Source organism: Humulus lupulus, chromosome 9, assembly GCF_963169125.1.
Source record: "Humulus lupulus chromosome 9, drHumLupu1.1, whole genome shotgun sequence".
Classification (NCBI taxonomy): Eukaryota; Viridiplantae; Streptophyta; class Magnoliopsida; order Rosales; family Cannabaceae; genus Humulus; species Humulus lupulus.
In genome coordinates this window covers 7,561,902-7,578,428 of record NC_084801.1, presented here as the reverse complement: position 1 = coordinate 7,578,428, position 16,527 = coordinate 7,561,902, and the positions used below count along the sequence as shown (strand labels likewise).

The window sequence follows — 16,527 nt, the reverse complement described above, 5'->3', positions numbered from 1 at the left end:
AAAACATTCTCACCAATACATGAAACTTGCATTTGTTTGGTCCAAAATCATAAAAAAAAAAATATAATAATAATTAAAAAAAAAAAAGAATCCCATTCAAATAAACATCTATTGCCATCTCATGCTAATTAAGACAAGCATTAAAAATATTTCTTTTGTTTATTATTATGTATATATTTCTAGGGCTATACATTTCTTCACTTTGTGTTTTTGTTCTATTACTTATTTTGACCATGAGTTTTGATAAATTTATTTTTGGACCTTATGTTTGGTAAAATAGTTCAAATAGACTCATAAACTCAATTTTGATGAATAAAAAATTAAATATAACTACACAATTATTATGCAGAATAATTTTATTTTTATTTTGAATTATTAGTTTGGTAAATTATTTGTAATTTTAGTTCAAAAAACTTTGACTGAAATCGAGTTTAGGGTTCTATTTGAACAATTTTACAAAACATATGGTCCAGAAAATTATTTATCAAAATACAAAGTCCAAATAAGTAATTAAACAAAACACATGGCACAAAAAGAAATATAAATTCTTCTTTTTTTATTTACTTTAAAACACAATTTTCATCATTAAATTCCAGCCAGAAAATGCTCTACACATCAAAGTTATAAATGTTGAAAATGAGTTGTATGACAAGTTGCCTAGCTAATAATTAAGTTATGAAAAAGAAAAGACCATGATATGATGGAAAACATATACGAAATAGGTTCAATGCACACACAATTTTATCTAAAATTTTATTTTATAATACAATATCCTTAGAACAAATTGAACTAATAATTAAAATATTAAAACACACAAAAATGTTATTACTTTAAATCATTTTTTTTATTTTTTAAATGCATTTAATTTAAATTATTAGATCAATTTAAGTTAACTGTGTATAAGCTTGTCTCTATATTTTCGCACTTGTACTAATAATAACTTGTTGTTTAAGAGATTATATCACCATTATAATTGGAAAGAAAAGACATTATGGATAAGTGAAGAAATAAATTTTGTCTAAGCCTAAGAATATGTTTGGCCCATCAATATGCTGCTCATTGTGACCCACATAAAATAGGAATGTCCCTAGAAATTTAGACAAATAAAACTTTAATATCATAAAAGAACAAAGGTAGTTACTAGCTACTAACTTATTTTGGTGTATTGCTTCACAATGATCACATACAAATTATGTAAGATTGGCTTATCTTTAAGCATTTTTCTTGTGTTGATATGACATGACTAACATGTTAGGAATCTTTCATTATGTTGTGATAAGAACTAAAGATGATTGAAATTTTATTATACCATCTCCCCCATAAGAGATTTGATTGTTTTTGTTTTATTAGTGGACATTTTGGAACTCTCTTTTCATTTTACTTTTTTTTTTTTAAATTATTACATTTAGAAGAGGAATAGAGAGAATTATACCACAATATGTACTAATTATGTAGCAAGCATCAATTATGAAACTTTCTTTATGTGGTAAAAAATTCTAAGAGCAATATCAAGAACAAGGCTATTACACATTGGCCTTTATGACTTTTCATCAACAGCCTAAGCATATCCATCTCAGTAGAAAGACTAGGGTTATTTTGGTATCATCTTTCATGAGTTGAAGTTTCTTGTAAGACCTATATAGTTAGCTTCTTTTCATCTAAGAATAGTAAGTTATTTTAATCACACTTGTTTAAAGAAACTAGTCTCAAATTGAACTAAAGAGACCCCATCTAGTCCACCATCACTACTCATCTCTTCCATTGAGGGACTTGTTGTTTTTTCATTATCATCATCTCTTTCAATATTCTCATTCTTTGATTTCTTACTCTCAAGATAGTGTTGATAAACATAGGACATTAGGCCCCATATGGCCAAAACCAGTGCTATCACTTTCACTCCATCTATTCTGTCATGGAAGAAGATCACAGCTAAAACAGGTACCACAGGCAAACTTAACACACTTATGACATTTGAGAAGAGTGAAGACACCTCAAGAATTAGTCCCACTGCTCCAATATTGAAAAGTTGCCATGAAATAGCTGCCCATGTTAAGGTCATTACATAGGAAACCTTCCCTAATCCAAACCCTTCAATCTCTTTATCCAAAACCCTCCAATCACCACTGATGAATAGCCCCACCAGAGTAGCCAATGTTGCCACAAGTGATTGATACACTGTCATGTCCATGATGGCTGCAAATGTTTCCCTCTTGAAAACTTTCTGCAGTGAAAATTGTGTCAAGGATAGCACCAAGCCATACCCTGCGGATGCCAAGATGGTGAAGATGAATCCGAGCACATACTTTCTACCTGAAACTTTGGATTGGTCTGAAAAATCTGCTTGGAATAGTAGGAGGACTGAGGAGATGGTGAGAAGCACTAGAGAGTTGACAATGTAAGGAGTGAATTTCTGTGAGTTGAGAAAGAATGAGAACAAAGCACTGAAGGACAATTGGGTTGCGCAAATGAGGGAGTAAGTGGAGACAGGAAGGTGGAAGAGGCCAATGGAGTGGAAAAGACAGACTGCTCCATTCAAAAGTCCAAGAGAGATGTAAACTGATAAAATGGTCAAGGGTGAGGGTGATTTTGTGAGGACAACATTGTTGTTGTATTTTGATGAACTTTTATTGTTTTTTGGTAATGAGATTGCATAGTAAGGAAGGAGGATTGGGAAGCCTGCAATTTGCACTAGTGCAGCCATCCATTTGCTGTTCCCACCTCTGTCATAATAGAGTCTCCCCAATAGTGTTGCAACTGACTCGCCGCAGAGGACGAAAATGGAATAGACAGCTACCCTTATCCACCATTTATGATCTCTGGCTTGAGTGTGGTTTTGAGACTTGTTTGACAAATTTGTACTGCCAGGGGAATTGGCTTCATTAGCTTCCTGAACTGATAACAACAAAGATACATACAAGCATCAGTGCTCAACACATATTGGTTCTGATAATTGGCTTTTGTACATTCTTGTTTTCTTTTCAGTCCTTTATCCAACATATGCATGTACATATTGTCCAATTGGGAATGCTTTTAGAGATCTTGTTGAGAGTACATTTTGCAAGAATATCTATGCATAAACTAGTTTGGTATAGTACAATAGTGGTCTTTACAAACCCAAATCAATATTTATTGCTACATGCATTGATAATAGTTACTTACAAAAGAAGAAAACTGTCTCATCATATCAAGTAAGTTATGAAAAGAAGTTACTTACCAATGACATTAAGCTTTAACTTTTGGTCTTCTTCCATGTCCAAATTTGAAGGAACCAGAAAAGTAGATTGAGAATGAGATAGATAGAGAGAAAGAGAGTAAGGAGTCTCAAATAATATTAGCAATCTTTTTATTTTTATTTATTTTTAATTTGCATGCTATTGGCATGTAGATGTTGTCAATTACCTAACACGCAAAGAGAGGAGCTTCTCATAAAGCATGCAATCTTTTAGCCAACGGTAGGAGAATTCTTAGTTCTCTTGACACCACTTTCACATCTTTGATTAAACAAATTAGATATTAACACATCACATAGTCGTGAAAAAAAGATAGCTAAGATTCAGAACCATAAATCTTGCTTTTCTTTCATACTTACATGCTTCTCGATCGCATGTAAATAATAATAAAAAAAAACACTGTCCAACTCTTATTTTTAAGATTATCAATGACACGAATCAAATTTTCCAAATGAATATACAAAGGGTTTTGTGTATGCTTCGCTTTTGGTAACAATTCGAGGGAAAAACAAATTACAAATAGTTACGAATATTGAACTTTGATCGTGGTAGACAAAATCTATGTCACAGTAAACTACATTTTTCTTTTATGATTGAATCAAAATGGCTTAAAGAAGATAAAATAAAAGAAGGGAGATATTGCAATGCGCAATATCACCAACAGAAAAAAAAAAAAAAAAAGTCGAATTCCTTCCCTGGTCATTTGAGCTTCTTCAACATTTGTCTTCCTTCCCCCGGCTTTTTTTCGCCCTGGTATGGGGCGCTTTATCCTCAAAAACTGTTGGAAATTTACTAGCTTCATAAAGGTTGACTTGCAAGCAAACAATATCCAAGAATCCTTTTTTCTTATTCTGTATATATATTTGCAAATCCAACAGAAAAACCTATTTAATTCTCCTTAAGGGTCTTGATTTGTCAAGCCTGTGAGAAGTTAAATGTATTATCATTAGGTGCGAAAGGAGCCACGTGGCAAAGAGGGGGGATCATGATGAGAGGATCTGTGGCTCAAACTTACCCGGTTAATGAGGGATCAGAAGAAGAATGACTGAGAAACAGTAAATAGCGAGGAAAACTACAAATCCGGCTATACAATTATGCAACAGCTTTTGATTGTCTTTGGTCGGTATGAAGACTGTTTTAAGTGTATTGGTCAACTCAAAAAGCCGATGTGATACCTGCAGGCGAAAAATTGGCAAAGTGATGAGATTAGTGCAAATATTTTATCGAGCAAAGACAGTTTCCCTGCTTGTAAAAGAAGGGTTAATGTTCTTGTTACCAAAATATAAATGGCAGTTACGAGCATGAAATTGAGCATAGGGTATTCCGGGACTAAGCAGAGAAGCCACTTAGGCTGTCCATTGGGCATGTTTGATCTGCAGGCAGACATAGAGAATTTCGAATGGCAACCGAGAATAAACGAAGTACTAGAATTATAAACAAAACAAAAGGATCAAGAGCACAAACCTCAACCAGATGTGGAACTGAGAAATGTAGGTTTCAAGAGTAACCTTTCCAAGCCATCTACGTTAAAAAAAAATAGAAGAATAAATGATCCTGATGTTTGAACCTTTTTAAGGGTTAAACAATTCATATGGAGGTAGAATCACATACGCAAAGAGAGTCATGGAGAAATTTCGGAACTGCTGGGTGAAGTTCCGCAAACTTATATAAACCCTGGTAAAAAAAAGAAGAGAAATTAAAGACAGAGAGAAGTGTCCTGTGAATCTATGCAAATGATTTATGTCATCATAATATTATCCATATTATTACTCATGCATAACACGCACGTTATAGGGATCCATGAGGTGTAGGGATGGAGCTTGTTATATGAAACCTTGTCCAGCTTGTAAATGTACTCGAACCATAAATAACCAACCTACACAAAGAATCATGAATGAAGTGAGAAGAATATGTAAAAAAAAAGAGCCATAAAAATCATCACTGGCATTATATAAGCTCACGATACTAAAATTGTTGTCACAAAAATGCTACTCACAAATACGGAAACAGCAACAATAATCCCTTTGATTGAAACTCTCTTCTTGGTTTCTGTTTCCTCCAATTTTTCCATCCACTTCTCAACCTAAGATAAAACAATATTGTTCAGGTAAAGAAACCAAAAGGCAAAATAATTATTAGACAGGTGAGCATGAACATTTGATGATTTACATTTGGATGACAATAAGCATATATCATTCCAATGATCCATATATAACGATCAAGTCCAGATCTGAAATGCCACTCGTGCAGCCGAGAGAGATCTGGCTTTGCAGGATCAGTGTACCCTGCAATAAAATTAAACGCACAATGATGTCAAAGATGCACAAAAGCATAATGACAATGTTATCATTTCGAAAATATGATAGGGATAGTACAAAGATGATGAAGAAGATGGAAGGCAAGAGTATTCTTGACTATATTATTGAAACTAAAAGGCTGCACACATTACTCACCTAAAAGGAATGCAAGTGGACTCCAGAGAACCTCGAATACCCCAGGAATTTCCCAGACCAAGATAACTACAAGGAAGCACGCAAGAATCTTTGCAATAATCACTGATCTTATCTCATTATACTTGTGGAAAATTCCAAGGGCTCCATAAACCATTAGAGTGAATAACGTGTGCATTGGACATATATAGTACAGCATATAGTCATTGTTAAGAACAATACAGCAAAAAGCCACGAAAAAGTTTAGTCGCCACATCATCTGCATGGTGCAGAATAAGGAAAGATATGAGATTACAATAGTTTTGGTCTATTTTTTTATTTTTGGCGGTCAAAACTTTATTGTTAGAAAATACATATGACACATTAAATGGAAATGAAATAAAATAAAATAAACAAAAAAATTCACCTGTGTAAAACGTGCAAGACTAAAATCTTTTCTGATGTAATAGTAGGAAAAGTTGCCAAATCCAGTCATCCAAACATATGCAGCAATAAAGACACGGATCGCATTATATATCTCAGTTGCAGCAAAGTAATGATACATCAAAAATAGGACCTGTTAATGGGAAAAAAATAGTCATGGTCATGAAATAAAATCTACATAAGAAATGGAAAATGTAATCAGAAACTGTTCACATAAAGAAATTTTCAAAACAGGAATTTAATAATTTCAAGTAATGTAGGATCAAATAAGGTTTGCAGGCTCAGTTCTCAGAACTGAATACTTTTATGGTTCCAGACTCATAGAATAATCAAAGAAAAAGAAATAAGATAAAAATGATTTATCTTTGTTATGGCCACATGAAACTTAGTGCCATTAATTCGATTAACCAAATATGAGTTTATATATGTATATATATATATATATAGAGAGAGAGAGAGAGAGAGAAAACAGAGAGACAGAAAGTAAAATACTAGTATATCAAAAATCGGTGAAAGAAGGTGCAAAACCTGCCTCTCCACTCTATATTTCTATAACAACAAAAAAAGTATAGCATCTGATTCTTTCACTAACAAATTAAGGCATATAGTTTAATGAATTTAATAAGATTACTTGCCTGCATCCACCCCTTCCATTCCTCAGTCTGATGACGGTTAAGGTACAGTATGGATTTACCAGAGAATGCTGATCTATCAGCGTGTTTCTTCAAAGAAGTCATTGCTGAAACTATGATGAGAAGAAGGTAGAGAAAGAGAAAAAGGTCGCGGTTGTAATTCTGTCCAGCAAGAGGTGCCAGGAAAAGAAGAAAGAAAAAAGTGATCAATATCAATAGCAATACATCAACAAAATGCTCCTGAGCTCATCATGTCATGAATACCCTTATCCAATAATCATTATCCGCATTCAAAGAAGAAATTACTTTAGAAATATAGAAGGCTTGCCACATCTAGCCTAGGTGTTGGTAATTTGAACTATCAATACTAAGAATTTAAGTAGACTATAAAATCAAATATATTGTCACATATAAAGAATTTTATAGAGAAGGTATCCATTCAAGAAGCCACTTCGGAAAATGGACTTTATATACATACTTGTGCAGAAGAATTTTATAGAGAAGGTATCCATCAAATACACTGTACATGCATATAAATAATAACACATACAAAAAAATTCCTACACATGAAAACCAATATTTGGAAAAATTACTTTTGTAGATTCTCCCAATATACTTGTGCGGTCACATATGTAGAAATAGAATAGAATTGCTCCAAACTCAGACCTGATGAAATAGCAAACTTGATTAGAAAGAATCACATTTCCCAAAAAAAAAAAAAATTTAAAAAATAACTTACATTGCTCTAAGTGTTGCTCTATTCTCTAGTAAGAAAGAGTCCTCCAAAGTCAAAAACCTAGAAATTCATGCAAAGGAAAAAACTTAGAACGACTTTTAATAATGCTATCTTGACGAAATTCAATAAAGAGACAACATTTAATGCAATATAACCTAATTAAATTTGCTTTGATTGATGAACTATAAAATTTTGAAGATGCTGATCTCGCAAGACCTCCTTCCAACAAAACGGCACGATCATCTTCTTTGATGGCCTCCCCTCCCAGTTCAACTAGATTAGTATCTGAATGACTGTAATACAGAAGAGTGATCAGCATTTTTGATATACGCAGGAATCATCACATTTTGATTAACAACGACAAATTTTTAATTTCTAGTAGAATAAACACCAATAATTTGCTTGTTTTATGTTGAAACCTCAATATCATAATAACTAAAATGCATAACAGAGAACCATTAGAACTCGTAAAACAAACTCTAAATGAAGCCAGAAGTACACTATGAAAACCAATTCAATATATGTACCAACTACCAAAAAATAATAAAAAACTCTGTTCCTCCATCAGCCAAGATAAATGATAGAAGCTAAAGATGCATTTACCATTTCTCCCATTATTACACTTCCATCACCATTAGTAACCTCATCTCATGGGAAAGCAAAACAAGTGAACCAAAAAAACAAAAAAAACCATGGTTCAATGTTCCCAAAATGAATAAAAGAGATGAGATAGAAAGAAAGAAGAAACCATAACCGAGCAAGCTAAGAGTCCAAAGCCCACCACATTAAGCAGAAGAGACTTACACTTTGTAAGGAGATGAAGATTTCTTATGTTCCAAGTACTCTGCATATATCCATCCGACAAATATTGGGATGATTCCCAGCAAAAAAGACACCTAGGAACAATGACAGAATCTCCATTACAAACGGTGAAATGTATATGCAGAAGATAAAAGAACCAAAAGGAATAAGCAGTAGAGAATGTTTAAAACTGTCTAATTGAGACTGATTTTTTAATAGTTGAAATAGCATGTGAGTTTACATTGATATTTCCTTGTAGAAAAATTAGGGTGAATATTGAGCCATCCTAATCAATTCCGATTATAAAAATATTTATGAGATCTCAAATTAATACTTGCTCTTTTAAAAGTAATGTCAGAATAAGGAACTGCAAATTCAAGAAACCGACATCAAAAATTGGTTTTGCATAATCATTAAAAAAGAGTGGAAAATAAAAAGCTCAAGCCAATAAAGAAACTTTTATACAAGTTGGACTTTCTGTTTCTTTCTATTGTTAAATGTTCTGGAAAGTATATGAGCTATATGTCTCAGTAACGTTAAAACCACTTTCACACCCTGATTCAGAACCAAATTGGATGTTGATTTGAAATATGAACCCTTTACTTAAGTTATTACCCACTCCAACATCCACCTATTCACCATGAAATGTAAAAAAAAAAGTCTGTACAATAAATAAGAAATCATGCAGATCTAAGTTTACATATAACAATCATATTTGCATGTCGAACATAATACTTGTATTATGATTCATAGTTGCATGAAAATGGTAAATAAGATGATTTGAATCAAGATTTTAGCTTGTGAGCTATCGAAATGGTCTGAATGGCAATAAAATATGCATCATTAAAACTCAATTACATGAAAATTGAGTGTTCTCATTTCACAATTCATGTTACTTAGCTTGAAAGAAAAAAAAATAAACAGAAAAAAAAATAATGGGGAGGTGGTGGAAAGGCCTTCAAGGATCATGTAGTTCATCTAGATAAACTAAATCCACCAAACAAACTAACTTTGAGTCTTTACTAAAAAATGAAAACTTTACACACTAAATTCCATAGATGCATATGAATCCATTTTTATAAAACTAAATTCAAATTTCACACCAAGCCAATCTCTTTCGTTCAGCTAATTAAATGCAGTACTACACACCACCCACCGCCAGAAAAAAACAATGGTGACATGACCAATCATTTTCAGATCGAAAGCTCCACAAGTAAGGCATTAAGAAATATCTCAAGCAAATAAAGAGATCTTCAACCAAAAACTGCAAATCAAACTCGGAAAATTCAAAATTTCTATTTCTATATCTGTCTTCTCAGCTAAAGTCCGCTACATTCAATTATAAACTAAGAACCACACCTCGAACAAGCCAAAAAAGAGAAAAATAGAAAACCACGCACCTGCCCAGGCGTTACTGGTCCAGAATCCACCATTGTCGATCCTTCCAAAACTAATTCAAAGCTGCCATAGAAAACAACGATTCGAGATCAATACAATTAAACTCACTCCAACTCCACCATTCTCATTATCCATATCTCAAAAGCGAAGATTCGAATACGTACGGATCGAGATCGAAAAACAAAACAGAAGAAGATAGTAAATACCTTGAGAAGGATTAGTACAGGTCGAATCAATAGAACATTGAGCATAAATACCAGAGAGAAAATGAAACCCTAGCAGGAGAATGAAGACAGAGGAAGATCCAGAACCAGTAGAAGAAGAAGAAGAAGAAGAAGGTGAAGATGGAGGTGGTTCAAGCTTTTGCTTAAAGAATAAAGAAAATGTCGGAAGGTACGTCCTTCTCACTCTATCTCTCTCTAAGTCTCTCTCTCTCTCTAGCTTTCTCTCACTAAAATTCTCTCCTTAGCGGTTGATTATGGTTGTTGCTGGTATCTTTCCCTCTTTTTTTTTATTTTTTATTTTTTTTAGTTGTAGTTGGGCTTTTGTTTTCATTTAGGTAATAATAATAATAATAATAATAATTTTTTCTTACAAAATAATAGTAACAAATTTTGAGGATATTAATAATTATTGTTGGAACAAACTTTTGTTTTTTTTTATTATTTTTTAAATATTGAGTTGGAAAATTATTGTTGGATTGTTATATTTGTGTTTTAAAAATAAGATTATGGTTGGTCTATACATTATTATTTTTTTTTTATTTTGAAAATATTTGTATGGATATTGTCCATATCAATGTTTGAAGTACTTCAATAAAATGATTTTTTAAAAAATATTCGGAAGATTTTTTTAGGGGAATATTTAGAAGAATTTTAATTATTAAAATTATCCTAAGAGAGTTTATAAGCCTAAAGATAAATAATTAAATAAATAAAATTTCTTTTAGGCTTATTTTTGTTAGGATCTTATGACCCTATAACACTTCCTTTTTAACTAACTTGCTTTGATTTATTGGATAACAAATGTTCATCTTCTCTCCTAAGCAAAATAAGGGATTTGTATTCATTTTCAGCTAAAATAAGTTGATGATTATAAGCGATGATTAAGACACGCAAAATTTATAATCGGTATTCAGAAAATCAAAATATCATCGAGTATTACTTTTGGGTACATATTCTGTGTATTCCTAACATTATTTTTAGGGTCTCTTAGCAAAATGACCTATTTTTTAAAATCATTTTGCAGTCTAGCCTAGTTTTAATGATTATTTACAAAATTGTCTCTCGTAATTTAGACAGCTGGTCGAAAATTGAGATAAGTGGTCGAAAAATTCAAACAGCCGGTCGAAAATTTTAGACAATCGGTCGAAAAATTTAAACAATTGGTCGAATTTTAGATAGAGGTTATTTTGAAAAAAAATATTAAAAGTAGGCCAAAGTGCAAAATCACTTAAAAAAAATACTATTTTCACCAATTTCTCTTATTTTTATATATAATCGAAATCAAAGTGCGTTCAAATTTAATCTTATTTGGAGTGTGTTTAGTGTTAAACAAAGGTTTCATGAATACCTAATCATAGGTATTAGAAAGAAAGAGATTTATAAAAAGCTATTAATATGTTGTGAGACATGATAAAAATGTTATTAAAATTTTGACAATAATTGGATTAATTATAACATATTATAGTCCTTGAGAGAGGTTTGTTGCATCACTCATTAGTATATTGGTAACAAGTCCCCCAAGATTAAGACTTATCAAAGTTGTTGGAGTAAGTAGGAAGTATATTTTTAGTACCACCAAACACAAGCCAAAAAAAAAATAATAATAATAATAAAATTGAGTTTTTTTATTATTATTAAAAAAAAATAGAGGAAATATATTAAAATATGGGTTCTAAAAGGAAAATACTTAAAATGGGGTTTGAAAAATAGAAGTAGAATTTTGCAAAGATGGAAGATTGAGCATTTATTTGTGGTAAAAGATTTGTTTGATGTGTTTGGTGAGGTAAATATTTGTCAAAATGTTTGTCTTTTTATAATATGAGACCTATATCAATATATACTACTAGTAGTGTCACAATTTTCTTATATATAATACAATTTAGTTTTTTAGTTTCTTAAAATGACAAAATTATCGTTTTGGACTTGACTTTTGATAACAAATATAACTAAAACAAAGAATGAACAAAAAATAAAATTAAAAAAAATTATTTACTGTAAATACAAATATTTTGTTGAAGTTGTATTTATGTAACAATTGAAGAAAAAAAATTGACCATAAAATACTTTTCTTTCATGATTTGGTGTGACTTATGTGTTATTATTTTATTTTTTATGTTAAAATTTAATAATTTTTTAAAATTTTAAAAAAGAAACAAAGGCAAATAAATGAAAAGATAATAAAAAAAATAAAGAGAGATAAGCAAAATAATAAAAAAAACAATAAGTTCAAAATTGCATTTTTATTATGTAATAGATATCACGTTTGTTTAGTTTTAAAATTGTAAACATTGTCTATAATTTTAATAAAAATTAATTTGTTATTTTTAATATATGTATAATAGAACGAATTATAGTTCTTTAGTATATATAAATATTTATATCAATAATTTTTATATATATGATATCTAAACACAATGTTTATATATATATTTGCATGGCTACATGACATATATATATATATAGTACAATAATATTTAAAAAGAAATTAATAATAGAAATAAAATAATAATAGAAAAAGTCATAGTGTAGACAATAGTATATATGTATCAATTATTTTTAGTTTATAATGTATCTCACAATGTTCTTTGGTGAATTTGATTAAGAAAAAGAACTTCAATTACTTGATAAAAAATAAATTACCACACAAATTTATAAGATAAAAAAATGATATATGCTTTTATTATTTTTAAATAAATATAATTTAATTATTTAAATTATTATAAAATATCTTAAAAATATATTATTTTAATTTATTTATTTATTTATTTTTGTTTAAGTTTATGTTTGTTCTAATTTTTTAATTTGACAGTGACAACAAAAAATTATATATTATATGTTTAATATAATATTAAATTTAAGTTTAATTAAATTTTATTTTATTTAATTTAAAAAATATATGGTTTTATTATTTTTAAATAATTATCATTATAAAATATCTCAAAAATATCTTACTTTAATTTGTTTAATTATTTATTTAATTTATTTAAGTTTAAGTTATGTTTATAATCTACTGTTAAATATAAGAATATTCCATTAAAATTAAACGAAAAAAAATCACTATAACCAATAATTTTCATTATCTACACACTTTTTATACAGAAGAGATGTGTTAATTTTTTTTTTTTAAATAACCATTTCAATCATTCAATCATCCTTGTTGAGTATTGCTATAATTTTGAAAATACAAAATGAAAATTGAGATTCACTCCAATTTTTTTTAATAGCTAATTTTGTAGAATACCTCTTATCTTAAAAACTTAGTCTATTTTTCACCAAACTAAACCTGTTTGTATATGATGAATTTTGTGCCCAACAAATAAGTTAAGACTTAAGAGTAGACTTATAATTTATTCTTTTGAATTCAATTAAATTTAATTTCTTTACACCTAATCCAATAGATAGTAGCCATACTTAGTTTATCACATTTATTCAAGGGGCTACTAACACACAAATATTAATAACTATATATATATATATGTATTGAGTGATCAATAATTCAACACAAATTAATTAATGTGAGGATGTGCATAAAGTACTAGTATTAATGTTGTTATCTCAGAAGTGTAAATTAAGGAAACACATAATAATTAGCATAATCCATTCATTTATTTAATTAATAAACCCTTTTTATCTTTGCTTGCAAAAAGCTCAACTTTGTTTATAAATTTATTTTGATTTTTTTTTGTGGTGAATAATTTTTGTTTGATTTAATACTACTTATCTGAAGTAGACAGTCCAATCATAGGTAGCTTATAGTTTTTTTTTCTTTATTGATCATCATAATATTAGTAGTAATATTCAAAATCAAACTAGAAATTGTTTAGTTTCAATTTTGTTTGAATCTAGATAATGTTGGTACCAAATTTCATGTTTATCTATAAATTTTAAAAAATATTGAGATATTTATATTGAATAAAAAATATATTTTCTTTATAATTTTATTGTAAAAAATATTTGTTTACATTTTTTTTTCTACATACATGTATATATTTAATATATGTTTGGTTGCTGAAAAAAAATTAAAACTCATATTTTGAAATTTTAAGAATGTATTTTTAAAAATAATAAAAAAATAATATTTAAAAAAAACGAGATGTAGTGTGGGAGCCACAACTAATATAAATATAGGGTCAATATAAGAATTTATTATATAAATATACGATATCTTTATCAATCTTTGTTTCACGGCGGTGTTCGTTATAGTTATAACATCATTCCTACAAAAAATTTTAAAAAAATCGAATAGTTTACAGTGTCGAAAACAAAGTTCTTAATATTTCTTGATATTCCGGTTACTACGTGTGTTTGAAAAAACACAAATTTGTTTTCGATACTGTAAACTATTCGGAATTTTTTAAAAATTTACAGGATATATATTGTAGTTACAATGAACATCAATGTAAAAAAATTAGAAAAAAAAAATACTCTAGGACGTGTTTTTGGAGGCAAAGATTTAATAAGAGATTGAAATAGGTTAACCTCCTCATAAATTTATATACTTAATTGTCATGTAACAATGATCTTAAATTTTTATTATATATTTAATAAGTTTATGTACTATATAGTCAAATTTTGTTAATGGGAAGATGTTAAGGAGTTGGAAATATATTTATTTGTGAAAATGACATAGTTTGAAAATTCCATCAATTATATTTTTATTAAAATATTCGATATGAATGAGATGGCTATTAATTAGAGAAGCTTAGAAGACCCACATATAGATAGTCCTCCTATTGGAGAAAAAAAATAAAACAAATAGATTTGGTTTGAATAAATTTATCTATTTGTGACAAAGTTTGCTATATTTAAACATTGTACATATTCTAAAAATAACATTTTTATTTTATTATAAAAGCATATTATATACATTTAGGAAAAAGGTATCTAACGAACGGGTTTGGTATATAGTCTCTTTCACAAACAGATTCTATTTTAGTATTTTTATTTGATTATTTTGATTTTATGTAATTTGTAATTATCTACTTATAAAATTAGATTATTTGTTGTTTATGTTTTGAATTGTAATACAAAACTAAGGTTGATTAAGCTTGACCCCCAACAATTGGTGCTATTAGAAAGTATCTAAATTCAAGCATGATGAAATTAACCTCATGTTGTGGGTACCTCATCCTCTTCACCCGCTCTATCTTTCTTTTGTCTAAGTTGGTGAAGTTTTCCTTCTCAATGGTCGGCTCTGCAGCTCCAAGTATAATTGGAATATGTTTGAAAATTTGCTTCCCATTCGAGGTGGGCGGTGCTCCAGTTTCAGCCACGGTAATTGTCATGTTGGATAAGGCTGGCCCTGCTGCCACGGTGTCGAGTGACACTTGAGCTTTGACTGGCTTCTTGACATACTATGTCTATCCTCCTTGATGTAGGAAATACATATTACAAGATATTTATTTATTTTCATGTAATTTATATATTATATAAAAAAACATGTAAATTCCTAGAACATGCTCTTTTGAAATTGATACAAATTTGAGTAAAGTAAATAAACTTACATTACACAATGGAACTGGAACAGCTCATTCCTTCAATCTCTCTAACCCATGATTCTTTTCTGTAGCAGAGTATTATCAAGAGCTTGAACTAGATCAGCAACACAGTATTCCTCACCAAGCCTCTGATCAACCTATAACTAGTGTAGGCTGGATCTCAACACATGAGATAGAGATCTAAAAGAGAAGAAGATGAATGGAGTGAGTGGCCAAGAAAGGATTAGGTTGTCTAGGTTTTCATTTACCCAATGAATCAATTGAGACTGGCTTATGAAAACTCTATATATCATATTCTTTACATATGCAATTCAAGGGACTTTATTTAAATTTAAATTTAAATTAATTAAAAATAATAAACAAAAAAATCAACGCTTTGGGCTCCCACAAAGAGATTGGACCACAAATAGACTTGGGTCCAATTTATTTGTTTTGAATTTAAATCTCAATTGAGCATAAATTCAAAACATTTTTTTTTATTTATCTTTTAATTAATTAATTAAATCCTTACTCAAATTAACTAATTATAAATTGAAACTTGATTTAATATTATTTATTTATATTGACACAAATTTATCAATATTAATAAATTTGCCTAAAAATTCTCTTTTATTCTCTAAATCTCATATCTCTATAAAATATTCCAAAATTGACTTAGTCAACTTTAAAAATCATAATTGATAATTAAATTAATTAACTGAGACATTCTAAATGATTTACTCAAATGTTATGCGGGGACCATGGATCCATGAAATCAACCTCCAATAAGTTACCGTAAATTTAATTACGAATAATTTCACTACCTTATTAATTCCTCATGACTCCACTATAGACTCGGAATTGAACTCTTGAATTCATAGAACGTATTTTCCAAACCATAAATACGTTATCCATAGTTATAACCATTACAGTCAGTCAATCCTCTATCGATGACTTATTAATGAGTTGGGTGCAAAAGTTATAGATTTCATATTTATGAATAATACTCCAACTCAACTACACTACTAAATTTCCAAGATATAAGTATGGACTAGACCGTTGGGTAAACTGGTAACGAACAAGTCAAAAGATTTAAATAATATAATTAGCATAATATTATCACTCAAAATTAAGATCGACTTGACCTATAGTCAAT

The 16,527-nt window shown here is 29.4% G+C and overlaps 2 protein-coding genes across 2 annotated transcripts; both read right to left on the bottom strand.

Moving 5' to 3' along the window:
• Positions 1-1,437: 1,437 nt before the first annotated feature.
• On the bottom strand, positions 1,438-3,251 carry LOC133799372 (probable purine permease 10). Its single transcript, XM_062237396.1, has 2 exons — positions 3,215-3,251; positions 1,438-2,892 (listed from the first exon to the last, which is right to left on the bottom strand). Exons 1-2 carry the CDS (start codon positions 3,249-3,251, stop codon positions 1,682-1,684), a joined length of 1,248 nt encoding a protein of 415 aa, XP_062093380.1. The 3' UTR covers positions 1,438-1,681.
• Positions 3,252-3,619: 368 nt separating this feature from the next.
• LOC133802514 (protein REDUCED WALL ACETYLATION 3) lies at positions 3,620-10,151 on the bottom strand. The gene is made up of 17 exons (XM_062240838.1): positions 9,877-10,151; positions 9,673-9,733; positions 8,276-8,367; positions 7,627-7,764; positions 7,475-7,531; positions 7,329-7,401; positions 6,739-6,897; positions 6,087-6,236; positions 5,684-5,939; positions 5,400-5,515; positions 5,227-5,313; positions 5,018-5,106; positions 4,842-4,904; positions 4,695-4,751; positions 4,507-4,603; positions 4,246-4,405; positions 3,620-4,151 (listed from the first exon to the last, which is right to left on the bottom strand). Exons 2-16 carry the CDS (start codon positions 9,703-9,705, stop codon positions 4,250-4,252), a joined length of 1,623 nt encoding a protein of 540 aa, XP_062096822.1. The 5' UTR covers positions 9,706-9,733; positions 9,877-10,151; the 3' UTR covers positions 3,620-4,151; positions 4,246-4,249.
• Positions 10,152-16,527: the final 6,376 nt, after the last annotated feature.

Bases quoted from the DNA above. Each gene is read 5' to 3' on its own strand.
- LOC133799372 (XM_062237396.1), bottom strand. From the start codon at position 3,251: ATGGAAGAAGACCAAAAGTTAAAGCTTAATGTCATTG. The intron at 2,893-3,214 runs GTAAGTAACTTC...TGTTGTTATCAG, and splicing joins GTTAAAGCTTAATGTCATTG to TTCAGGAAGCTAATGAAGCC.
- LOC133802514 (XM_062240838.1), bottom strand. From the start codon at position 9,705: ATGGTGGATTCTGGACCAGTAACGCCTGGGCAG. The intron at 5,516-5,683 runs GTGAGTAATGTG...ATTTTATTGCAG, and splicing joins TCCACTTGCATTCCTTTTAG to GGTACACTGATCCTGCAAAG. The intron at 4,604-4,694 runs GTTTGTGCTCTT...GTCTGCCTGCAG, and splicing joins CAGTTCCACATCTGGTTGAG to ATCAAACATGCCCAATGGAC.